General features: G+C 43.1%; 1 protein-coding gene across 3 annotated transcripts in view; it reads left to right on the top strand.

Annotated features, from left to right (window-relative positions):
• The window catches only part of WTIP (WT1 interacting protein), an 81,485-nt gene that overhangs the window by 34,997 nt on the left and 19,186 nt on the right, over positions 1-27,302 (top strand). For all 3 annotated transcript variants that reach the window (XM_051629612.1, XM_051629614.1, XM_051629616.1), the window contains one exon: positions 22,665-22,732. In XM_051629612.1, coding sequence (XP_051485572.1) covers positions 22,665-22,732 — 68 coding nt within the window. The remainder of the gene's footprint in view (positions 1-22,664; positions 22,733-27,302) is intronic.

Below are 27,302 nucleotides of genomic sequence, written 5' to 3' on the forward strand. Positions count from 1 at the left end.
AGACTATGACAGGATTTCTTGAAGAGTAATTGCAATTATGCCAGATTGCTTGTGTGCTCTAAGTCCTGGGCTGTATTTGATACTCATGACAGAAGATAACTGATCAGGTGCCTCCAGTTTGCAGGTCATAATACTCTCCACAGCATCTTTTCAGGCTGAAAATTTTAATCCAGTGGCAATGATTGTAGAAAATGGCAGTAAAATCTTTGCAATGAGGAATATTGGTTTGCTATTTGTTACTTTGAGGGTGTAGGAGATAGGCAGGGAATGAGCTTTGCAGAGGTAAGGGATTGAAGTCTTTGTACACTCAAAGCTGAGACATTTCACCATAAAAATGAGGGACACGTGGTATTCTCTTACATGAAGGCAAATGTTTGAGCATACCATTTGTCTTTCATTTGCACTTTTGCCACTGGTTTTAAGGCACAGGAAATCACTGCAAGATCAATCAGAAGCCTAAAGCAAACTGTATAATCCCAAAGGTATGCAGCTTATTTCTTACCTGATAGCCATTGATCAGACTGGAGTGCTCATGGGGCTTTTGTACAGCAGTTTCATTTAAGGGAGAGCTTGTAAAGGTATCACAGTTCAGTTGATTACTGGTGCTGCTACTGCCTCAGCACCAGCCTTTGTACAGACTTCACAAGCTCATTGCTACAAGCCTTTTAGAGAAGGGTCACAGCAAGGGCTGACAGCACAGCCATTTTAAAAGGCACAAGTGGGACAACTGTAGCAGTAGGTGTTACCCTGAAGGTATAAAGAGCAGTTCTGAATTAGCTAGTGCCCGCCAACTGATGTGAAAGGGGAATTTTTTCCTGGTTGTGGACACAACCTGCCCTAATGCTCATAGTCTTAAAGGCAGCAGCTCCCTTCTGTCTGAGGCCACTCAGTGTTGCTGTACGTAGCAGTCTATTAATAGGAGGCTGCTCATGTCCTGGCTTATAGGGAGAAGTTCCTTGTGACACTGGACATGGTCTTTCGCTTATATGCTGCCCTAGGTTGAACCTTTGTTGGCTTTTGGTGGTAGTAAGGCACAGAACATCTTAAGGGAGCTATGTCCCTTCAGTGTATATTTATCAGCAGTTGGTGAGTTTTTAAAATACCCAAATTCCCAGTGGAAGGTTCATTTTCAATTCATATTTGTTCTGTCCCCACAGTGTATTTTTAAGCTTGGCATGAGTCACTGCATCCAAATTGCACACTACCATACTTGCTTTGTAGCTTTAAATTCTATGTTAATGTGATTTTTGCATGGAATAAAAGTTCCATGTCAAAAGTATGAGCTCTACACTGTGTCCACCAATGTTAGAGCTGGTAATTACAGGTACAAATGTGTGTGTGTCAGTGGCTTTTAAGTCTTTGGTGCCTCATGGCTGACACACCTCCATTGCAAGTTCAGTATCTGCTCATCTGACTGCCGCCACTTTATGCAACTATTCTGAGCACATGGAAATGCAGCAAGAGCACTTAAGGGAGAGGAGCTAAGCAGTATTGCTGCAAGGGGTACATTGCTATGCAGTGAAAGTCTGCTGGGTAGCTAATACCCTTGCACACTTTGCCCTGCCAGGTTCTAACCACATACTGTCAGACCAGAGCAGACTGGAATTTTGGGATTTTTGGTCTGTAATCCTGCCAGAGCCATTGGCTAATACCTGCTGCTCAGGGGAAGACAAGCCGGCAGTGATTCAGTGCTATGCATGTGGGAACATTCCTCACCGACCCCTGTGGCCTGGAGCGTGAGAGCTGGATGCCCTCAACTTGCATAACTGCGATTGTTACTCATCCCCAGCTCAGACCCTGCGTTTGGATTGAATTCATGGCCACCTGAATGTTTGGTGGTTTCCAAGCCATAACTGGAGCTGGCAGTAGGTCCTGAGGCGCTGCATGCAGGGCAGTTACTTTGAGGTGTGATTCATGGGGAAAAGCCAATCGCTTTGGAGAGGTGTAAGTTTGGTTAGGAGAAAGAACTGAAGGATTTGGTGTATGTGCTGCTAAGACTGTGGCTTGTGTGGATGTGTAATTGAGATAACTTAGCATTGCTGCAGGAGTGCAGAGTTTTGCCTGAGTCATTCTGCATCTTTGGGATAAGTTACAGCCTGTACTTAGCCCCACACTTTCCGTTTAACGCCTATCAAGACAGATAGCTAAAAGCTATTTCAGGTATGTCTGCAACTGCAGTCCTAGACAAACCCGTTAATGCAAAATTCACAGAAAGGGAGGTGCTTGCTTTAGAGGCAGTCGGATGGAAGAGGTGACAGCTGGCTTCAGACAGCTTGGGTTCACCTTGCATAAGACTCTGAACCATGAATGAGTGTCAGCAAAGGAATGTAATCTTGTCTTCTGGGAATTAAAAGTCAAACTTGGATATTGGCCCATGCACAAGCCCAAGTACCTTTAGTACTGATTGGTAGAAAAATGTTTCCTTGATCTATGGTTAATCTGATAATACTCCAGGTTTTAGAAAAACAAAAAAAAGTTAGAATGGGAGAAGGGCAACCAGAAGTGTTTGAGATTAAACTGACACAGGAAACTCTTATTTAGACTGTATTTAGCTGGGTTTTGTATTTTAGGAGGTATTTAGTAGTTTATCTGCATTGCTGTCTGTAGTCCCAATTAGCCCTAGTACATCAGAGCACCAATCTGTGTGCTTGACTTCAGATAAATAGACCAGTACATTGTCTGTGTCCCTTCTACAGACAATACTAGTGGATGTTATGTTGTGAAGGGTTTTCAATTCTATGACTAAATGAAGTTAGCTCAACTCTAGGAGAGAACCTGTTTATGTAAGTGTGGCTCATCTGATTGGCTCAGTTCTGAGCCTCAATTCCATGGGACCATCTCAGATACTTGAAGATGTGTGTGCTTGAAGTTTTATTTGGCTGGGGGTGATTAATACAGAGTATCACTCTTCTCTTGAGGGCTTCTTCAGCAGCTATCATTGGTAGATCTGGAGGATGACACCCAGGAAAGATGCTGTTGATAGGTAGCTAAACAGCAGAGAAATGGAAAACGTCTCCATTCTCTTACTTCTCATTATCAGAGGGCCTGCATTGAAAGCTGGTGGTTTGTCTCTGTCATCTAGTTTATTTGAAAGGTAGTAACTCTCTTCTGCTATAATTACTCCAGCATTAAAATGCATGGCTTTTGATGGTTATTTTAATTGGTAGGGGTTGCTTGATAACTAATGATGGAAACTTTTCTATGTGGTGATTGATCATAGCTGTATTCCTCCCACAATATTTTTGTATTAATCATGTGGAACCAATCACTGACAGCACCTGTGATCCTTTCAGGGGTTGGAAAACACAGTACAAAAAAATAATACTCTCATTAGCAAAGCTTTTGCCTCTGTTTTTTATTTCTCTGTAAAAAGCACAGAGAACCTAATCACTTCCTTGCATAGTTTTGTGTTTGGAATGCCACCTATTGTTTAATGTAAGAAGATTTGTTCAAATGTCCCTGTTTCCTTGTCAGCATCTGTTATCTGCTGGTCTCAATTGTCTTAGTCTGAAACCCACATCTCTTGTGTGTTTTTTTTTCATCTTCTGCTCTTTTTTCTCTTCCCCTTTGCCCATTTAAATTTTTTTCTTGGAACACATCTCAGTTTCTCCAAGAGAAAAGATTCCCTTGGGCTGTTGTTGAGTTCATCTCTCAAAAGGGAAGAAATCCAGATAATCCAGAACATAGCACAGGCAAATCACTGACATTATCAACAGATGTTTCATTTTCCTTTTTCCAGGTTCTGCAATTTTTAAGTATTTCCTAAACAAAAAGGGGAAAATAGGTGGGAGGAAAAAAGTGAAGAAGAAAATTAATGAAGAGAGATACACGTGGCTGACTTCCTGTAATTTACCAGCCTTAGTTTCTGCTGTATGTTGTCCCTATCTGTTTTGCAAAGTGCTTAGTAAATGTTTTAGTGATGTCCTTGATCCTTTGCTCATCTGAAAACTAGAGCCCCAGAACATCATAGCTCTTTAAAATAATTCCTAATTTAATATAGATCGTAATCACTTCTTCAATAAATCAGCTCTATTTCTGTATGTGCCAATCAATTGTCATTAATCACTTCAGTACTCAGTAAATCAATTCTTCCTCCCACAGCAAACTGATAATTTCTTTTCTGGTGCCTATCAGTAAGTTTGGTCCTCATAAAACAGTCCATGTACTCAAACACATCCATGCTCATGCTTTTGGCCTCTCCTGTGAATATCTATCACCTGGATACTCTGCTATTGTTTGAATCTCAGTGTTCTACCCTTTGGATGTGTGGATCACAGCATTACTGCTCTGGACTGACCCAAAGTGTGGTCAGTGAGCCACCATTACTTGATTGTTTTCTTGGTGTGTTGGAAGGATTGAACAGTTCTTCATTGATGCATCCTCTGTGAGGAAGGGAAGGTCAGCTTTACATCTCCCTTGATTTTATCTTCTGTCTTCCTGTGTTTGCTCTGACACGTGCCTGCTCTGATATTGAAGGATTCAGACTTTATTTCTGATTGGGCATCTTTTGTTCTTAATTTCAAGTAAGCACAATGGATTTCTTTACTAAAGATCTTAACTGCATGTCAGTACTTTTTTCTCTAGAAAACAGTGAGCTTTCCCCCTTGCCCTTGGCAGTGTTTGAAATCTTTCTGTACCCCAGTCATCTGCTGTTTTGGCATTTTAGGCTTTTCCTGGATCCCCAAGTTCCCAGGGTTTGAAGACTCCAGACTGCTGGCAGGTCATTATCCTCTTACCAAGAAGTCAAGATCATTCTTCTTTGCAGCCATGGAAACTTCAGTCTGTCCTTCCTCACTAGCAAAGCTCCTTTTCCACACTTTCTGTGTACTTCTACAACTGAATCGTTTTCCTGCTGTCTCCGACCTTGGACTTCTTGCTGTCCCTTCCCTTGGTGACACTCTGCATCATGGTGGCAAGACCTCTCCCCCTTTGCCAGGCCACACACCCACCTCTCCTGCCCTGTGAATCCTGTCTAACAGGGACAGGAGCTCTCAGCAAGGGACACAGTGTGAAGTGGGAATCTGTTTTTGCCACTGCTGTTACGTGCATCCTCATGTGCTGTCTAACAAAAGGGCTCTCTTGCTTTGCACCTCATCTGTGCCTCCTCTCCAGGCTAGGTTACGAATTCACCCTAATAATAACTCTTGTTTACTGCTTATTTCGAGGCAGAGTTGTCTGTATGGCCTGAAAACACATTGATGTTCCACACCAGAAAGCAGTCTGGTTTTTATCTTATAAAGTCATTTTACAGATAAAAGGTTTCCACTGTCACTCTTAACCTTAAGGATGCTTTTACTTCTTGCAGGTCTAGCAAATCTGTTTCCCATAAGAATTCTGCAATGTACAAAGGAAAATAAAAGATTTTTTTGGTGAAGTTGTCTTCACATTTATAAACAGTGGCAGGAAACTTTGGCATTCTGTCTTTCAGGCATTCTTCTGGCAGAGAATCTTGGCAATTGACAGAGAAAAGTTCTTAGCCGAGAAGATTAATAGGTTTGTGGTCACAAAGGGGTAAATCTGCCCTGTGAGTTGGTGGTCAAGGTTTTACTCTGGTTGCTACAGGCTTCCTTGTCAACTTGGGCAGATTGCTTTGCCTGTCTGGCTTTGCCCTGGTGGAGATAATTCTTCTCAGTCACCTCACATGGGTGATACTGTGCAGGTTTCATTAATGTTTTGAAATTTTTTGGAGATACTGAGGTCAAAGTACTGGAGAAGTGAGAAGTTTTATAAATTATTAAATAATTATTGTTGTATCAGAAATAGATGCATTTGCTGGAGGAAACACTTGCAGTGTCTGGCAGCCAAGCCATACAGCTGCAGCAGCAGCATGCTACTAAAGATAATTACATGCTCAAATAATGCCTATTTACAGTTTATGGAGGACCATTTTGAGGATTATGTGTCATTAAATAAATGAACTAATGTAAGATTTAAAAAAGACTTACTTTCCCAGCACTGCTCCCCAGAGCCCTTAGTGCATGGGCCACGTGAATAACGTTCCCATTCCTCCATCCAAGCCTCAAGTTGTGTTTTTAATTTATTTTAAGTATCCAAAGAATGCTGTTTCCAGTATTCAGAGGACTCTAAATCGGATGTGAGACACAAATGCACCAGAGAAGCTTATCAGAGAAACAGGCTTGGCCTAAAGCCTACATAAACAACTATAATTTTTTTCTCATTTAAATGGCAGGACTCAGGAGGATTGGCTGATTATAGCTGCAGTGGATTGTCCCTAGTGCCCAGGGAAAGTGCTTTGGTGACCCCTGGTATTTGACATGAGCTGAATGTTTTGCCTGTTTATAAACTTAATGTTAAAGAATGACCAGTTTGATTCTGGTAAACTGACACCTACAAGTCACTTTCTGGAGTTATTTACCAGCTGTGGATGTTTTCTTCCTACCTTTGGACTTCTCAGAAGATTTTAGTTTTGTTTTAACACAGATGGAGAAGAGCTCATGTTCCAAACTACTCTGTCTCTTCCTCACAACACAGCACAGGAAGAAACACAGTAAATTTGATCTTAGCCAGAAAGCAGGTTTTTTGCCTTCCAATAAATACCACATTTCCAGAAAATAGATTTATCATAATTAATGGCCAAATCCAGTTTTAGCTAGTGTCAAAGTATTCCTGACTTCATCAAGAGCAGCATGAGCCCTCAGCTGGGCAGCTGGAGCCTGCTCCCATCACACTGACATTAATGGTGTGGTTTGCCCTAGGCAAACCTCTTCCCTCTACCTGTATAAAAAGCAGGTAATCTTGAAATACAGCTTTGATTATGAACACCATGCTAGAAAGAAAAATTATTTTATGTTTTTATGGAGAAACTCCTAGTATTTTAGCAGTGTGAAACCTGTATATAGGTGCCCTTCATTGAACTGACACAAAAATGGGAAATCTCTATGCTTGCACCTTGAATTAGGTACAGTAAATACTTGCTAACAACAAACTTGAAGCAAAACCCTGCCATGACCTCCATGATGGCCAAGGTCCATATCCAGTGCTCCTCCATTTACAGGATTATTGGCTCCATTTGGCAGTTCACAGGACCAGTATCTGATGGAGCACTGGCCCTGTGATTTGGCAGCCATCACAGAGACTGTGAGACACTAGTGTCAGTGCTGGGCTGCTGAGGGAAAGTGGTCTGATTGGGGCTGATACCCAATACCTAGATCTGTGCTGTCCCTTACACAGTGACCTTCTCTTGATGATCCACCCTCCCATGAGAGCTCATCAGCTCTCCTGGCTTGCCATTCAAATAAAGTAATAAATCATTAAAGTGGTGCAGAAAGCAGTGTGAGTGTAATAACTTTGGGTGTAGTCCTGTGTTTCTTGCCTGCCTTAAACATCCCAGCAGGTTCGGGGCATCCAAGGAGTGAGGAGGTGTTCCTCAGGGACTTGTGTTAAACATTTGCTGGACTCTTGGTCTTCTTGCTCCTCTTCTCACTTGAGGAACAGTTTTTTGCCCTTGGGCCAGTACAACCTTCTACCATTGTTTTGGGATAGCTGGGGCTCAGGTACTTCAGCATTTTGGCCACAATATTGCTATTCCTGGGTGATGAAAGGACCACCCTGAAAGCTGAAGTGGCAAACACCATTCCAGTCTCCCTGTGCCATGTCCTATAAAGCTGTGTGACAGGTGAAGATACGTAGCTCAGTGTGCTTCCATTTAGGTTTTAGTTTGCGTGTGACATAACTACAGGGGTGTTGCAGCCAGTGGAGGCAGCAAAGTGTTGCTTATGCTCCCGGGGCAGCTTCTGCCAAGGGGTATTTCACATACTCCTGTGGCCTTGTGCAGTCTGGGGCAGTGCTTCAGAGCACGAGGGTGCAGGGGAGGCTGCTGGCAGTCATGGCCTCTGAGATGGAGCTCAAACCACATGGTAGGCTCAGTTGTTTGTGAGGTTACTGGGGCTTTGCAAAGTCATTCCCAAAGTCCCCTGTGAGTGCTTACTGCCATGTGGTGTTAGAGGCAGGCTCACAAAACAAGGCCTCAAGTCCCACAGCTAGTGTCCCTTTGCCCAATCATCCCATGGAGTGCAGGTGGCACAGAAGCCTCAGATGCTTGGTGAGGGCTTCACTTGTTCCTTTGTGTACCCCGTTGCTCTTTTCTGACTTCACAAGCTCCCTTTATAGATGCAAAAGCTCCTGTATTCCTTCCCTTTCCCGTTTAGGACCCTGTATAATTTAATCTCCATATCTGCTGTTACTGCTTTTTACCCCATGACTCAGCTGGTCAGACCCTAGCACTGCCATCCCCTGCCTGCTCCTGCAGCCCAGCCCTGGCTGGGAAGGCAGCCTGCCTGTGTTTGAGAAGGGGCTCCCACATCCTGCCTGCCCAGCCCCCTGACTTCCTCTGGCAGGGACTCTGCTTCCAGCAGTGCTCCCTGCTCTCCATGCTTCCTTAGGCTTGCTTCTTTCTTCCCCTTTCCTCCAGCCCCCAAGCTGATTTTTCTTGTCTGAAAACACTGAGCCTTGACTCTTTGTTTGCCACGCTCCTGTAAACTTGCACTGTGGAATATTAACATTTAAAGTGAATGATGAGCTAGGCAAAGAAATGGAGGAGGGAAACTTTTAAAGTATCTCCTGTAAAAAGAAATAAAATCAGCAGTGGCTGCTGGCTTCTGACACACAACTGACTGTACTGGTGTAGGTGATTCGGTGCCAGCGCACATGCAGGATACAGCTGCTAATATCTGCCAGCTCTTTTACTTGTACCTGTGCAGAGTGAAAGGTGTATGATTTAATGTGTATTTAAAAGCAGGAGTGGATTTAGCAACTATTTTGATTACTGGCTGCTGTGTCTCAATGATTGTCTATCAGTGTGTTTTAAAACACAAGTGTGATATGTCCTGAAATTAAATGGGATATAGTCATGGAACCTCAGTCAACTCAGTTGGCTGCCTGGGTACTCTGCACTGTCACTCTTCCACTTGTGTACCCTGCAATTTTTTTTCCTGGAAATAATGCAAATAACTTCTTTGTGTGAGTGGATTACTGACCCTAGGAACTGCAGCAGTGTAAATTTAGACCTATAGAAACAATTTGCTGAATCAGTATTAACAGTGTAGTGGTTGCTAGAGCAGCAATCTCCAAAATGGGGTGCACACACCGTCCATTGGGGTGCAGCAAGAATATACTTAAGTAGTAGATGCATGTAATTTATAAATAAATATACAAATATTGGGGGTGCATGCTCAAACATTTCTTACTGATTGAGGAGCGTGATCAAAAAAGCTTGGAGACTGCTTTTCTAGAGGAAGAAAGTCTAAAGAATACACAGCCACTAGGACTTGTTTTGCTGTTTCTGTAAGTCATTTAGCAAAGGAGAGCATGTATTCTTGGAGAAGCGAGGGTGGAAGTCATCTACTTAAACTCCTAAAAAGGCATGTAGGTGAGAGCCAGAGGTCATGTTTTCTAAGCCTTGTTTTTGAACAGAGGGGTTTTTTTATTACCCTGGTTAAATTCTAGTAGCAAATCATCCCTGTTGTTACAGTTCTTTCCCAGGCAGTGCTGCATGAGGTTGGTTCAAGTAAAGTGGCTTGTATCTTAGAAGTACGGTGGTGTTTAGATGATGATGGTGAAGAAAATTTGGTTTTAGACACAAAGATGGCACAGCATGGATGCTGGTAGATGCAGACATACAGTACCTGCACCTGGAAACCTCAGAGAGTTTCCAGTTAAATATATGCAAAAGACAAAGTTACCCTTTATCAGTGAAGTTCTGTAGGTGATTCTGTGCAGTTCTGAGTTACTAACTTAGGGGTTTACAGTATTGGGTGTTTGTAGTTCTCAGTATAGCTGCTTTTTCATATTTGCTGTAGAGCTGCTTTTCTGTAAAGCCCATATGTTGGGCTAGCAAACAGGATATACAAAAGCAGAAAACCAGGGAAAATCAAAAGAAGAAATAACCAAATTTGATATGAGCATGGCTGAAGGCAGAGGTTTTTATTGTCTTAGTCACCACTGGCTGTAGTGGCTAGCTGATGTCTCATGCTGGGTAGGGAAGAGAGGAAGGAAGTGGATTTAGTGGAAAATTGATTGCATCTACTTGGGCTCTTTCCAGCTGAATCCTGAGTTAAGTACATTCATCCTGAACTAATCGTTGGGGAGAATTGGCTGAAATCTCACATACTTCTTAAAAGGAAAGCTAAGCATTAAGGGAACAATATCCTTATTGTACCTGAGTGCCAAAAGAAGTGAGTGTACTATCAAGAGTTCTATCTATTCAGCTCTGTCTTGGAAGCTTCTTGTGGTTTTAATGTGACCTGCTGCAGGAAGCTGTGGTCAGTCCACCACAAAACATAAAGGACAGGCTCTTTTGGAGGGCTGATTTCTGATTATATTTCAAATTGGCTGAGCAAGCCCCAGTTCATTTCAGTAAAACTGTAATTTTCAGTTTTATTTTATAATTTAAGACCTGTATCTAAGGTCCTAGCAAGGTTTTGTTCAAAGTTACACAGAATAAATCTAAAGTAATGTTAGTAACATTGATGTAATTGTTCATTAGTGTGAACAAGAGGAGAGCTGTCTCTCTGTGCAGTTCTTTCAAACTTACTGCTAAATAATCTAAAGCACATGCTTCAAAACTGGCAGAATGTTTTCATACTTTACCATCCTGAGAATATTTCATTTTTATCCCGCTTCATACTAGCCTTTCAAAGCTTTCTTAGCCCTTCTGGTCCTCAGGACCATTCCCTGATACATTCTTCCATTCTCACATCAAGAAAAGTGTTACAGGTGTTACTCAAGATGCCACCTCTAGGTATGGTGGATCTCAACAGTCTTTGTTGTGAAGACTTACCTGAAGGGAATTAGGACTGAGCACTGTAAGCTTGATTTCATGAACACGCGGGTGCCGTTGGTGTTGGCTGCTGAACACTTTCTGGGTATGACTCAAATCGAGCCTTGCTGGTGTGTTCAGGTTCAGCAGCAGTGCCCTGTGATGCTGCTCATACTGAGGTGCTGACACATACGATGCTGCTGGGAGGAAGAAAGTGAAATGTTGCTGTGCAAATTCGTTCCTGTTTTCATGAGACAATGCAGAAGATAGTTTAGGGAAATTGCTCATCTCCCTTAAGGCTCTTTTGCATGTTACCACAGGATTGGGTTATGTCCACTCCCTTTATTTCAACATATATGTATAAACTATTGAGAGAAGGTGATGCTGTCATCTCTGTGTAGAGGGGACATTCAGCAAACTGACTTGCCATTCCAGCTCTTGATCAGCTTTCTGATACTCTTCTTCAGAACCAGACTAAGCTATTATTTTTAGTTGAGGCTGAACTTGCATGAGAAATAGAATAATTACTTGCAAGAAAGAACCTGGTAGCAGTGGTGAGGGGTTTGCAGTGCCCTCAGTTCAACAAGTGTACTTAACTTTTGCTAGTTAAGTTTGTCAAGTGGCATCTCTGATGGGTTCCTGCCATGCTCTGAAAGATCAGATGGCAGTAGGGACCAAACATTTTGTTTGATCTTTTCTTTCTTTAACGTTACTGGAATAACAGTGGGTTCTTTTGGATGTAAACCCATAGAAATTATCTCCTTTGTGTATTATAGTACTTCACTTCTCATGAAGGCTGCGCATTAACTTTGGACAGTGCAGAATTTGGTGACTTGGTCATGTCTCCTGCATGGAGCTCACATGGATAGTGTGAAATTTTTGCATCAGGGACCATCAGTTTCACTTTTATGTGTCCACTTCTGTATTGTACAACAAGGATCTGAGTGGAATCTCAAAAAGCTGCTAGACAAAAATATCAGCTGTGCCTGTAACCTGCATCCTGTTCATTTCCAGGTGCAATTCAGGATTGAAGGTTTAGCTCACAACGCACTTCTCTAGTCTAGTGGTGATGGCTGTAGAGGCTGCTGTGTTCTTTAGGATGCAACAGAAGCTTGAGATCAGCAGAGGTTTAAAACAAAAGGGAATGCTTCATACAGTGCATAATGAAATTGTGGAACTTGCTGCCATAGGGACAGTGTGGAGGCCAAAAGTATAAATGATCTCATAGAGGAATTAGACAAATTAAAGAAGGATTGGTCCAGTGAGGCTATTAAACATAATAGTTATGATGCAACCCGTGGTGCAGGAAGGCCTTAAGTGCTGGCTGCTGGAAGCTGAGAGGTTATTCTTGGGAACACATGAGCCTGTGCAAGCTTGGTTTCTAATGCTCTTTCCCACTGAGCTTCCACTCCTGGCCAAAGCTGGAGACAGGATAACACGCTAGATGGATCCTCGTTGTTGCCATTATGGTGGTTCTTGCTAGAGCTTGAATGAAAACCACCCACCACGTTGCAGGAGTGATGGCCAGCAAGGCTGCTCGGGAAGGTTGCGTCCTGCGGAGTCAGGAAGACTTGGGCTGCAATAGGCTGCAGTTTGCAGATAGATTTATTTTGCCATAGAATGGGCTGGCACTGGGACCCTGGGATAGTGTGATAAGACAAATCCTCTTTTAGGTCCTGGCTTATAGGCAGCAGCTGAAAAAGTGGAATTCTTTGCTGATAATAAGCAGGGTCTGTGATGCAACCATGAAAGCTTCCCACATTGGAAGCTACCTTGAGGGAAGCATTGTAGCCCCTTCCCACCCAGCTTCCTGCGTGGCAGGGAGGTCTCATGCTTTCTACCTAGTGGTCTGTGTTGCTTTGCCCTCATTCTTTGGTTTTGTTGGTTTGTTGTTTTTTTGGGGGGAAGTGGGGGTGTTTTGCATGTGTAATAAAATAAAAAATCTTAATTGAAGTACATTTGGAACTGTATTTTCCATTTCCACTGTTAGTGTATCCACTTGCTAGCTTATTAAGAAATATACTTTTAAGATACATCTTAATATATAGGCCCAAAATAGCTATTAGAATGCAGGTTGTTTTATTTCTGTTTTAAAATATAGACTTGACTTACGCTGTTACAAACTCCTTTTCAATGTAAGTTCTTCTGTCAGAGCTCCATGGAAATAATTTATGCCTTAACTCTGAAATTGATGGGTGGTATGGGATAGAATAAATACAGAAGTGGGAGAGAGAGGAAACATCTGCCAATTTTAACTTTTGCAAATTATATGGAAGCTTGAAAGTATCTGCTAGGTTTGTAATATGGTCTGCACAGGAACGCTTTGCCTGAGTACCAGAGGTCAGAGATCTTCTTGTCCCTGCAGCATTAAGTAACCTTTTGGTTAAATAACCTGACCAAAGAGTTGGAGGAGGGAGAAAGGAAGAGAGAATTCCACACTAGAGTAAACATGGCAGGGAGATTATGGATACCCTGCCAAGAAAGGTGGGGTTTTCCAGCAAGGTAACAAAAGATATTAGCTATCTATCTACATAATGCTGCTGGAGACTGACAGTTTAAGTCATGCAGCTAGGCTGGAGCAGAAATGGACCTCCACGTTTTCTCCACCCAGTCTTGGGCTTGCTGGCTTCGGTGGTGGCGGATGATTCAGTGGTCAGAACAAGACACGTTACCTGCCTCCCTGCAGAAATGTGAGGTTTCTTGGCTGTAAAGGTGTGCTTTCTGGACAGAAGGGTGTTCCCTGCAGTGTGATAGGTGACACAAGGCTAAATCCTAGGGAAGATAATGAAGTTTTTCATTTTGACATCATGGTTGTTAAGGTAAACTGCAGAGGGGAGTCTAGAGTTTACTCTGGGCTACAAACATGTCAAAATGATAAACTGCCTTGTTTTCATCTGGATTTTACCACATGTTAGTGAGTGCATAGCAAAGACAGACTTCTCTGGTGAAGATAGTACCTTGGGGTAGGTCTGCAGCTTGTGCAAATTGTGCTGAATTCAGTAGTGCTATCACAATTTACATCAGCTGCAAATTCAGCTTAGCACAGTTGCCTGCGGTAGAAGATGTGTGGCACAGGCATGTCTGTGTCGCAGGAGGTGGCACCGAGCAGAGGGCAGGGCAGAGGCTGGGTAACAGCCTAGAAATTGAAATGGTAATTGTATTACACAAGAGCTTACTTCTGCGAGAGTCCAAGCAAAGGCAATGGGGGGGGGGGGAATAGTTAACTGCCATCTGCCTCTCCAGGACAGATCAGCTTGAGATAGAGAATGAATACTGACTTTGTAGCCACAGTTCATTTAAGCCGAAACTCTTCTTTATAGTGTACAAATGCAAACTAGTAAAGGAGCTTAAACGATGAAGGAATTTTCAATTAAGATTTAAAAAATAATTTTAAATTATAATTTATATTTTTAAACAATTTTATGCTTTCCCCACGTCAATATTTTTGGAAAGTAAATCTCCTGATCTCTTAAAAGTGTTCCTTCATATCTTGCTATGTCTGCCTACCTGATGATAATATTTGATTAGAATTTGTTCACAGACTCTGAATACTCTTTCCTGAAAGAATCTGTGTAAAGGGAGAAAACAATACACATCCTGTACTCCACCTTCATAGGCCTCTAGCATACGATGCCACCTTTTGTTTGCAAGAGTTTAAATTTCAAATAAAATCCCAGCATTCTTTTCAAAAAAAGGAAAGGGCCTCTCCCCTGCTTAGATTGTCAAATCCCAGACTAGCCCGGAATTGAATAGGCCAAGTCAGTGACCTCAGGCAGAAAGAATGTTGGTTATTTACGTAGGGCTTCTGCTATTTTAGCAGCAAACCTTTTCTTCTGAAAGGACAATGTATACTGTTTTGTGTTTATGGCCAAGAAAAAGCTTGTACATTTGAGATTTGCATCGTAATAGCCTCGTAACTCAATATACAGCATCCTCAAAAACAGCAGTGCAAGGCTCTGTTTTGTCTTAGTCTTTTAGAGGATTTTAACAGAAGTTCTCTGAAAAACCGTCCTAAAGATTCAGCTGCTTATATGTTTGCTTTGGTGGCTTTTTTTTTCCTCTGGAGTTTTGTCTTTTTTCAAAAACTAAGATTACACGTGGTTTCTTTATGAGCTATCAGGCTGGTGCTCAAAATATTTTGATGCATCTCAAGCTAAGTTGTGCCTGCAGCTTGAAACCGGGGAAATGTGTGTAATAAACACATCGAGCATTTTTCCTGAAATAATGGAAGATCTTTACAGACATTCTGGCCTGGTGGATGAGCCTGCAATTCCAAATGGTTTTTAAAGTGTGCCGTTCTCAATACATCGTAACCATGAGGAGCTATTGTGTGAGTAAAGCACACATTTAGGATCCAATCCTGCATTCCTTGAAGTCAATGGGAGTCTGAGCGTGAAAGGAATGCAGGATTGGGTCCTGAAACAGGGGAGCAAAATTGTGTGCCAGATTGCTTTGAAAAGAAGAATACAGCACATCCACAGTAGCCACTTTTCAGTGTTTCAGATTTCAAACGGCTGGAGTCTGTGAAAAGTGGCTTCTGCCAACATGCAGTATCTTCTATTCAAAGGAATTTGGCATTGATTTTTTTTTTTCCCCCGCTTCTATCTTAAAAACCCTGAAAGCCCAAGAAATTCATCCCTCCTTTCACAAAGCCTGAGCAATTGAGCATTGTGCGGGGGGGACAGGGCAGTGGCAGTAGGGGATGGCAGTTTCTCCAAGCCCAGGGCTTGGTGCTGAAGCACAGTCCTCACAACCCCTTCCTGCCACCAATACCCTGACCGAGGCTGCGGCTCGAACGCGGGACCCTGTCATGAAGAGGTTGTACTCAAGTTGCTTGGTGGCTTTGTGCGAGTCCCGTGGAGGAGACAGAGGAGAAAAATTTAATTAACAGTTATTCAGGGGCTACAGCAGCCTCGGTGCTCCCCATTCTGAAGTGGGTGGAGTGAAAGAAACCCCGTGTAAAAAAAATATACTTCTGTGTAGATAGGCAGTCATTAGCCAGAGGGAGAGATGGAGGACTGTGGGCCTAAACTCACATGTGAGTAAAGGAAAAATGGTAACAAATGAAAAGTATTGGAAGCTTTTGTTTGTTTTCTTTTGGCATACCCTTAATTCCTGGTCAGGTGAACCTCCTCTACCAAGTGAAAGAAAACATCTCCTGTGTGAAATTCTGCATCAGTTTTCTCCAGAGATAACTGGGTAGAGGAGGTAGCAGAAGTTGTTATTACTTAATATTTTCAAATATCTATTCCATGTTTGTAAAACTTCATATTTCTCTTGAAGTTTCAGCTCCTGAAATAATCTGGCAACTTAAAAGTTTAGCTTTTGCTTTTCAGAAATAGTAGTTGTCCAACCTGAGGGTTTGTGGAGAACAGGTGGGATTCTGGATGTTTCATTCACCCTTCAGCTGTTGAGTTACTTTGGTCCCAGTTTCTCAGTGACTAGAACATGTACTTAGAGAGTCATAGGTGGTCTTCAATGGGTGGATCATACCTTGCAATGCAAGGAGAGCTTGTAGGGTCTGTGCCAGAGTCTAGTTTAAGGCTGTGGACAGTGATTTCCTTCGTGGTGCCCTGTGCTGTCATTATGGTGTCCACAAGCCATACGGGAGGGAGACCACTTGGGCACCTGCACGGGCTTGGTGATTGATGGACCCCACCCCAGCCTGTGGGTGACACACTGAGATGTGAAAGTACGTCTGGTGCTGTCTGCAGCTGGGAGTGTGAGCAGCCCATGGATGGCCACTGCAGGCCAGCTCTGAATGAGAGCAGCTCCAGGCCTGTGCCAGGGGCTTTTGCAAAATAAAATTACCTGGTTTGGCCTGATAAAGTTACATTTCCATTGAGCGGTAATGGAGACTGTGGCCATAAGTGGGCAGCAGGCATGCAGATACGTTTGCTCAGCCCAAGCCACCTTGTGTTTAGTTTCACTTGTTACAGGGCTGTGGGACAGTATCTGGGAATTTTCCTTTCCTCTTATGATAGCTGGGAAATATTTGAGCAAATGTTGTTGTGTATTAATGCTGCATGTATGTTTACATGTCACTTAAGTCTGAACACGTTGAGAGTCTCTCACTTCAGATGCTAACATGAGACTGGAAACGATGCTGGTGTCATATCAGTCACTGCAGAGATGGTGTCTGAAGCAGTTAACAAGCAATTAGGTTCATGTTTGACATTGCTAACTAAAACAGATACACACAGTTTTTCAGTCAGGCATGAAGGGCCAAGGGCTGCCATGCTCAGAATGCTGTGTGAGCCATGGACCAAAGCTTCTGAAGTGCTGAGTCTCCTATTCAATCTTAGAACTGTCAGTTTGTCAAATAAGAAGTAAGGGGAGGAAATCCCAATATGAGAAGCAATGTGATAAGCCTTTTTTCTCCAGAAAGAGCTGTTAAAGAAGGGTACTGTGTATTTGTGTTGCTTCTGTGAGACAAGCCAGGAGCTTGTGGTGCCACTTTCCCAGCAGTAACAGTGCGTGGCCATGCCGGGGGCTCGAGCCAGCCCTCAACACTGCACAGGGCAGCCACAGCCTTCCCACCCAGCCCAGCTGCAGCCTGCACCTTGCTCACTGCCTGCACAGGGGCTTGTAGGGGGGCTATGCCCCCATGGGAGAAGCAGCAGCAGAGCCGAGGTCTGCGCTTGTGTGTGGTCAGACCTACCCAGGCATGTCCCCCGCCAACAGGAAAGGCAGGTACTTGAATAAAACTCCGTGACGATAGCTTGGGCTGTTCTGGCTTTTAATTAGCTCTGCTTTAACAAATTTCTTATCTTTAGCAGCTATACCTACAGCTGAACTCTTTGGTTGCACTCTGTATGGGGAGGTTTTAATCACATTTTCTGACAAAAATACAATCCTTTTGTTCCATGCAGCAGTAATGTTAGGCATAAGGAGGACATTATTAGTCATCTCACACTTTGTTCCCTCTTAACGCTGAAGTTTTCCTGCATGGAGTGATGAGAAGAGGCACGTTGAGGGAGATGATCATGGTGAGGAGGTACACTGGTGTACTTTTTTCAGCGTGCTGGTAGTCTCAGGGACACACAGGGCGTTATCTAGGAGGCAAGGCTGGGGCTGCAGCATTCCCATTATGTCAGAGGGGAGCTTCTTGTTTTTAAGTAGCGTCAGGCACTGAGACAATGCAGGCTTCTCACATGAACTTGCTTACACTACAATGCTAGTAAATCATTATTATTACCCAACGGTTGCATGTTTTTAATCATCAAAGTACTTAAAATATTATAATAATGCTTGGCATTTTTCAACATCAAAGCACACTGCAAACAGTAATTAGGTCTAATAACCATGCTGTGACAGTGAGGCATTGCTATCTCTTGTCTTACAAAGGCAAGGGGGGGGGGGATAGCCCCCAATGCAGTTGCATCATCCCGTGTGAGACTGGAGATCTACCACTGAAGGCTGTGACTTGATAAACTCACCTCCCTATAGGCAAATACACCACTGCCAGCACCAGCAGGGAGAGCTTTGAAGATGCTTTCCGGGCTAATGATGGGGGCAGGACATTTTCAGCACTCTTCCAAAGCACCTTCTTAAGACTGTAAAACCCGGTCTGGTTCACATTTTGTTCTGTGAGGGCCTGGAGCAGCTTTTGAAACAGCACTGGGAGAAGTTTTACCTCATCTTAGCTTCCTGGCTAGTGTGTTTTCACCCAGTGAAGTATTGTGGAGACTGGGGAGAAGAGTTGTGGACACCCTGTGTCAACTGTGGGTCATTTTCCCTTTTGCAAGCTGAATCTTTGTCTTGAGTCCTTCGCTAAAGCAACAGCTCTCTGGTTCCTTTTAATTTGCAACACACAGTGGAGAATTGTGCAGGAAGTAGTTGCTAGATAACTTAAATACCAGACTCAAGCTGATTAAATGTGGAAACTGATGTTAAAAACCTAGAGCTAATTCAGATTTTATACATTTTGTAGAAGTTCTAAAAGCATGGTTTCTTTTAGGTATTTGTCCTTTTGGTTGCAAACACCAGTTGTGATCATTCTTTGAGACAGAGTAATTTCCAGCTTGTGTTTTATTAAAATCTAGATGATGTATGGGGAACTTTGCAGTCTTTGCTGGAGCATTTGCAAGATCTCTGCCTCCTACCTGAGGTGGTGAAACTCCCTTTTCCTAGTTCTTGCTACCCCTCAGATGTGTGGGTGTTAGTCAAGAAATGTAAGTTAGTTGCAAGAAGCATTTGTTGTCACTGTAAGCGTCATTTTCTACAGTAAAACAAAGCTCTAAAGAGCACTCAGCGAAAAAAGGGCTTCTCTATAAAAGCTAGCGTTATGTGCCTGTGTGCGGGCTGCAGGCTGGGCAGCTTCTGTCCCTTCCCATGGTCCTCCTGTGTGTTCCTGGCTGACCTGCTGCTCTTCTGGTCGGGTGTGAAATAGCCTCTTCCTCCCTACTGTTGAAAACTGGTCTGACGGGGCAGACGTGCCAAGGTGGGTACCCAGAAGAAGGAGGAAAGAAACAGTGTTTGTGAAATCCCGTACTTGTGAACTCTGAGCTAGGCTGCTCATTATAAGTGCTCATTATTATTGTAATGAGCTATTGGCAAGTTGCATCAAGTTTTGTCAGAAACTCTTGACTTTTTTGTTTCAATATTATGAAAGCAAATAGTAACCCAGGCTTGGTTACACTCAGTCATTCAAAGGAAAGCCAAGTGGCAGGTTCTGTGTACCAGTGGGCAGGATGGTGCTACCATGTCTAGCTGGCCAGGCATTTGACTCAGCTGGCTAAAGCAATGTTAGGGTTTTTTAATTTCTGCTTGATTGACAATAATAGGTTATGACTACACAGAGCAGGCTGGGGCTGTGCAGGATCCTGAGTTACTCCAGGACATTGAGAAGTGAAACCACCTTGTCCAGGACATCAAGCCTGGGGCAGGTCCCTAATGTTGAGGTGCTGCACCTGTCCTGCTGCACAGCTGCCCTGGGGCTGGGAGGTATCAATGCTTTGTCTCCCTGGCTGCAACTGCCTTGATTTCCTCTTGATTGCAGTTTTCATATGGCGCCCACGTACTTTATGGAGTTTGGTGTTTAACCGTGTTCAATGCTGTCATTTAGCAAACTCTTGCAGACGGCAAACGGAATGTATGTTTTTGCTTCTGTTTCTAAAATGCAGCATGTAGAAGCCAATATGGTGCAGTCATGGCTGTTTGTGTGATAACTTGCTGTTTCTTGTTTATGAGATAATTATAGTATGATCCCTGAATGAAATCCTCCAAGGTAAAAGGCCTGTCTATCTAATTAATTATTGCTAATAGTAGTAATTATCATGTGAGCAAGCTGCTTGCCTGCTTTATGAGTTTAGGCAAGTCAGTTTTCTATTAAGTGGCTTGTTTTTTTCAGGTGTGAAATGGGGGAAATGGTATTTTCCCTCAGTTTTGAAAGGTATTTCTCTGCTAATGCTGTGTAAAACATGTATGTACCATGCTAGCTGTTTATGTTTGGCAGGCAGGGAGGCTTGCAGAGTTGGGTGTGAGCAGTGAGCAGGGTCTCACAACCTGTGTGGTGGCTGAGTTGGAGGACTAGAGATTTGCAGCTTTGCTGTGCTGGGGTGAGGTGGTTTCATGTCACGGGGTAATTAGCTGCCAAATGCATCTAGTAACGTGTCTTTGAGAGCCAATCTGAAACATTGGGTTTGCCTTGGTTGCTTTGGGTTGTAGTTGATCCATTCCTTCCCAGTCCAGGAAGCTGTGGCCCTCTTAGCTTTTGCTAGTGATGCTGTGCTAAGGAAACAACAGGAACAGAATTTGGGGTGTTTCTGTCAACCTGAGGACTGCCAGGCTCTGCAGGACATTCTTTTCCTGCAGAGATCCTTCCAGCAGTGTTCAGGATTTGTCCCTAATTACCTCTGCTGCTTCTAACCATAATGGGTGTGTGGTGAGGGTGATGGCCAGTGCTTCTCCACTTGAAACCAACACCCTGGCTCTGCACCAGCTGTGTGAGTGAGCAAGGTGGAAATGCTTCATCAGCACATCCAAGGCAAGTCCCTGTCCTGGGCACAGCCCCTTTGTTTCCGCTATCTAAAGACAAGTAGTGTATTAAAGCTGGGTCTAGCAGAGCCAACATGTCCTTTAAAAACCTATTCTGGCCTCTTTTTTTTTACTGCCCTCCTTTCCATTTACCTTTCCTTTGCTTTCACTGGAGAGGTTTAAAAACAGCTTGCATAGGCAGGAGAGAAGATCTAGAGGTGGCTACTCCTGTATCAGTCAAGAGAGGCCCTGTGACCCCCTGATTTTTTGTCCCAATCTCCTCATGCCTTGTTTTGGTGATGTGTGGATGGACCAGTTTTAACCTCACAGGAGGTGGAACAGTCGCAGCGCATTGCCCACACCACCAGGCTCCTGGTCCCCACCAGAGCTACCAGGCAGCTAGAAAGACAAACAAGAGCTGACTCCACCTACCAGCAGTATGGAGACAGCAGCCTGTGAGATCGACAGCCCAAGAATGTGCACACAAAAGAAGCATTTCCCTCGGCCACAACAGTAAAACCGCCAGACAACCACATGCAGCATGTGATTTCCCAAAAGTATCAGCCCAAATCCCAACTTCTTTGTGCCACACACTGTTTCCCAGGATTGGATCACAGTTGCAATGTGTAAAAGGCACTTTCAAGCACTGAAAATTAATCATATTTTCCTCAACGATGTTTATGGAAACCGTGGAGAGCACTCTGTGCTTGGCCAGTTGGCTCAGCTCACCAGCCCTCAGAGTCAAACCCTCCACAAAGATTGGCGGCATTTAAGGTGGAGCCAATACTGTGCCTCGGCAGGAGATGTCCAGGCTCATTCTGGGTGCAACAGCTTTGGCAGTGACCTGGGAGGGGCTGTCTGGTGACCTGTAAATACAGAGCCTCTTGGCCCTCTCCTTGCTCTGTGCTCCTGCTAATGGCAGCTGGTACACAGCCGGGCTCATTGTAGGCACCAGGCCATCTGCTTGCCAGTGCTGCAAATGGCTTCTGAGCACCCAAACAGCTGGGAGCTTTGGCCATTGGCACAGTGTTGGAAATAAGGTGAGTCAGTATGAGTGCATTTTGATTTGTCTCTCTCTAGTTTTACACTGATACAATGGTGTTGCTTTCAATACAATGGTGTTGCTTTCAATGGGAGCAGCTCTGGTATAAGACAGATCTGATCTGCTGTCTCTTAAAGATAGTTGGGTTTGGTGGTTTCTGATTCCTGGTTTTAATCCTTTAAGTTGGGACTCTCTGGAGTCTGTTGTGGATTTCTGCTGTAAAGGGAGCCGCCAGTTAAAGATGATCACACAGGCTTTGTCAATAGGGGTCTGCAAGCACTAAGGAAATGGCAAATGTTCAAACTTGAAAATTAAATGTCTTGTTTTCAGTGTGATTTTTCTGCCATTCTCTCTGTCACATGTGCCTTCTACTGCTGTAGTATCGCAGGCAGCTGTGGGTGTAGCTGCTGTGGCATCAATTAATGTATTAATATTTTTAAAGGTGACAGGAACATGCAAATGCAGTATCCCTTGTTTGGTCCTGTGGAGACAGACTCTTCACTGATGTTGATGGCAGTGGATATATGCCTGCTGTGATTTCACCTGCTGAGAAAATGGTCTCAATTTACAAATGAGCCTTTCCCCCAGAATTTTAATTTTTTTGTTTAGATTCAAAGTTTTCAGAAACTGGTATCAGCTGGGTTCTGTAACCTGGGCTTAGAAGTCACATTTAGCTGATAAGGAATTTGTTAAGTCAGGATGGAGCCAAGAGCCTAACTGACCCACATCTCTGGATGGACCCTCTGTGGAGCAGAGGGGCCAGGAACCGACCACAGAGACAGGCGCAGCAGGGCCTGCTTTGCACTTGGTGTTCTGAATGGGTTTGAGGGCAAAGCACAAAATTCTGACAGCACCATCTTTTAACAGGGAGAAGACTACGAGGAAAAGCGTTCTACAATGTCAATGGCAAGGTGTACTGTGAAGAAGACTTCCTAGTAAGTAAGATTTCAGGCATTTTTAAATTTTTTTAAACTAAATTGGTCTTTTATATCAGCTTGTTTGCTTTGAGAGACAGTTTAGTCATCTGGGGCCTCCTGCCAGTGCTGTAATTGGGAAGCATTTACCACTAAATCCATAAAGGCAGGATCAGGCCCTTGGTTTGAAGTGGTGGCTACGAAACCAAGTACATAACTGTCCATAAGCCATCACAAAGTGTAAATTATGAGAATAAACACTGGAGCTGCTCAAGCCTGGGACTTGAATTGCAGCCACAAAGCCTCGCCTGCCAAGCTAGAGCTCGAAGTCAAACATCTGGGGAATACCAATCATAACAAGAGGGGAGACGTTTTTGACTGGAGCACGTCATCCCTGTGTACAATGTTGCTTTGTTGCAGGCGCAGTTTTAATCACTGCTCTGCTCAGAGTGCTGTGGAGCTGCATTGTGATTAGCTAAAAACTGTTAGCCACGGAGGAGCAACTAATTTTCTCTCCATGCACCCAGAGCTTTTATAAATGCTTTACTTTAATAGAGACTGAGTAATGAAAAGAAAAATGAAGCTTGTTGCTGAGCTGTGTTGTTCCAAAAATAAAATATTTGTGCAATTAAGGGTGAGGGTTGTGCAGCACACAGAGAATTATTTTATAAGTGGCAGACTATTTATAATTAAGAGGACAGCATAGCTGGGAATTGAAGTTAGAGGGGAATGAAATATTTTAGCTTAGGGGATGATGGATTTGAGAATCAGTATGTTGATTTTATACCACCTTAATTTATGTATTGAAATACTGTTCATTTAGAAGCTCAGGTCTTCCAGAAAGACTTTCCATTTCTAATGAATATATGGCCATGCTTTTTGCAAAGGAATTATTCAAAGTATATCCCACAACAGAAAATGTTACTGGCAGTTCACAGTGCACAAATGCATTTCTCATCAACTCAATCCATAAAAACAATAGCACTTTTTAAAACTTAATCCATATTTGCCTTCATGTGTTGCACCTTTACTCTTAGCCTACCACACATGGAGATTGTTAAAAAGAGCAAACTGAACTTTGTGCAGAAAATAATTTTCTTGTTATAATTTAAATGTGTCACTGTTTTGCTTGCATTTTGGAGAGAAAAATATTTTTTCTCACTTGCTTTTTTCAGCTCTTTCCTGTGTTTCTGCAGAAGCACAGGGAGAGGGGGAGAAGAGGTGGCATGTGAGATGGGGGAGCTCAAACCTTTGAGGTTTTTATTTTGGACTGTGTTGGAATGTACTTTACCCTTGATCAAGCCCTTTCATCCAGACTTAATGACATGATTGTTGTTATTAGCTTGTAATTTCAGCCTACATATAAGAATTTTAAATCTAAAAATTTCAGTCTTCTGGAGAACATGAGCTTTGTTGGGGGAAAACCCTCTTTTGTTCGTAGACATGTTCTGTAGTAGGCTAGTGAAGGGAGATACTTGCAGTGATTTTCTCAAGAAAATGGAGGTTAAGGACCTCATAGGAATAAACTTTCTGGAAGTTAGGGAACTAGTGGGACATTGAAGGCACATATTTACAAGTCCAGATTCTTAGCAGATTACCAGTAGCGCAGAGGGATGGAAGACAAGCAGGCCATGGGACTCACTGTTGCATATGTCAGCAAAAGAAATAAAATTGTGACATTGTCACTGCCTGTGTTAAGCCAGCTGGTTCTCAGAAAGAAATTTCATCTTCTCTCCACTTGCCCCGAGCAAACGTCATAGCAAGAATACTAGGAATTACCTCGTTTCCCTAGTGAATCAAATTTGCCTATTTTAGAGTTCTGTGAACACAGAAAGCTCAAAGCTTTTCTCATAGGTGGAGAAAAAAGCTACAAAGTAGCAATTAAAAAGGAAATTACTTTTACTACTTCGTATTCCCTGGTTTTACTCCTAACTGCTCAGGAATTCCAGTAGCTAAATGCTGTTTCTTTATAACTGAGAATTTCAGTCTCTACTGTAACTCCAAATCTTAGTGCAGCTTTATATATGGATTCCCTGCTTACAGGACGGGACTGGGATAGTAGGAAATTTAAAGACTGGGAGGGAGGACAATTTGCTTGAAGGTGAATTAGTTTATTTTGCACTCTGTGCTCTAACCACTACCATGCAAGCTTCACAGGCCAAGAACAGAGTGCCAGCAGAGCTGTAGGAGCTGCTATGAATTATAACAGCCTGTGAAGTTGTCCCATAGCCTTGAATCCCCAGGTGCTCCACAGAGACAGGCCTCCTCCCTCTGACCCATCCTGTGTGAGTGCACGCTGCTACCTTCAACCATCCTTGTGCTGGGAGGCTTGTGTCTTAGACTGTTGCAGCCTTTTCCTGTCCAGTAAATGCAGTCAGAGGCAGAGGGACTCACATTCTGGTCTCATTCTTAGGTAAGAGGATAAGAAAGATTATTTTAGTTTGGGGAGGTAAACAGACCAGTCAATCTAGGAAATTTTAGGGGAGAATGGATATGATATTTATGGGTTTCTCCTTGTTATAAATGTTTAGCATCCTATAGGTGTCAATATTTTAATTCTCTTGTAATACTTCTTCTGGAGCAGTCTCCAGAGCTATAGTTGATGGCTCATACGTGCTACCTGGTTCTTTAACTCCCACTCACACAAGGCAGATGAGCTGTTTCTCTCTATGAAAGGTGATACGTGGAACTCACTGCAGTATTGTGTATGGTTCCTGAAGCTAGGACCTTGAGAAAAGCTGATCCTTACAGATGTTTGGCACCTGTTGGAAGAGCAGGGCTTGCACTCCTTGGTTAAGCTGTCCCTTTCCAAGTTCAGCACAGCACTGGTGACAGCCACTCCAGGGTGTGTCTCTTCCACCCCAGGGACAATTGCACTTCAGTGGTGAAATGCTGCATGGGTCATTTTTTAAGAGCTCAGTTGTCACTGAAAGCAGAGTGAGTGCCAGAGAGCTTTGGCTACCAAGCTGTTTCAAAAAAATGGGTCCTTATAAGTGACACATGAGGAGCTGCTAGCATCAAGCATTCAAAATCTGGGCCTTTCTTTGAAAAGTGCTTTTGATTTCTGGATGAAAGGTGTAAGAGAAATGTAGATGTTATCATTCATTATGAGCAATTTCCACTGTGCAGCCATAAAACTATCCAAAGCACAGATGCACCATCAAAACCTTTGGCAATAGCCACAAGGTGCATTCTTCTAGCAAATAGTTTTCCCACATCTTTGCTCTTAGTGAGGGTACAGATTATCTTTCTCTGAACCAGGCAGCTCACTTTGCTCATTTTTTCCAGGGAAGAAGTGCTAGAAGTTTTTAGATCCACTTGTGGAATTGTAGATGGGGAAGGGATGCCACAGGCCAGAGTTGTCCTCCTGAGAATGGTGCCAGCCTGCGTGTGCGGGGCTGCAAGTCAATGGTTGAGGGCTGGTATAAACCCTTCCCACCTGGAGGACATGGCATACCTCTCCCTTCCTTGTTTTGGCCAGCCTCCTGCTTCCAGCCCTGATTAGCTGCAGAATCTCCCAGTACTTAAAGCCAAGCCCTATGGGCTAAATGTAGGGAATGAATCAGATTTTTAAAATAAATTAAAAATTCCACAGATAATTCCACTTCTGCCTAAGCATGGTGTAGAGATGCATAGTCTCTGCAGTTCCCAGTAGGAGCACATCAGTAGTGATAGTGCATGTTAGAGTGGAAGGAGTAAAAAAGAACAAAACCAAAACCCCAAACTTTTAGTGGCTTTGCTTGAGCTCCAGAGAGGATCCAGTTACTCTTTTTCATGCCACCGTAAGGTAGCAAGTCCAGCAGTATCCTAGTCTTGTCTCAGCCCTGTTAGGATAGTTATTTCATGAAAGGAAATAAAACAAATGACAGTTTAATCTTTCCCTGAAAGCTCTTAGGACACAGATGGCTAACTAGCCATAACAGGGACACTGTTCCTGGTGAAGTGAGCAAAAAATAAATGCCTTACTGTATCATAAATAATCCCAGTTAGATGTTCCTGCTCCATTTTGTTGATAAATGACTGCATAATCATGGGTGAAGGAAAAATAGCTCAATAATTTTAATGTCTTTCCTTTTCAATGCCTAAACTGAAGAAATTTAAAAGAAATTACTGTTTTTCTTGGCAAAAAAGACTTTTAAAATGTCACCAAAGCAGCCTGAATCTTAGATCTATTCTCTCTTTTTTTTTTCCCCTCTTTTTTTTTTTTTGGTAGGCTTTTTCTTTTGAGGTAATGAACATTATTGAGTGGGGGTCCAGTAGAGGTTAAGAAATGAGAGAGTTTCCCTCCAGGGAGGAGATGAGAGGGAAAATGAACCTTGTGACAGATGTTAGTTACATTGCTTAATGCACTACTGGAAGACTCTCAGATGCTCTGGAAATAACCTATTGCAGACACCACAAGCTGCAGTGCATAGCATTAAGGTCATCCAAAACTTCCCCTTTTAAGATTATCTTTTTCACTGGCGCATAGCCTTGCCAAATTTAATCATTTAGGCTGAACTACTTCACGTTAGGTTTTTGCCTCTGGCTAACTTTGCTATCATTAGTTGTTGAAGGTTTCATCTAAAGCTGTTCATCTGTCTCAGTGAGT

Source organism: Apus apus, chromosome 11 (assembly GCF_020740795.1).
Source record: "Apus apus isolate bApuApu2 chromosome 11, bApuApu2.pri.cur, whole genome shotgun sequence".
In the NCBI taxonomy this organism is placed as follows: domain Eukaryota; kingdom Metazoa; phylum Chordata; class Aves; order Apodiformes; family Apodidae; genus Apus; species Apus apus.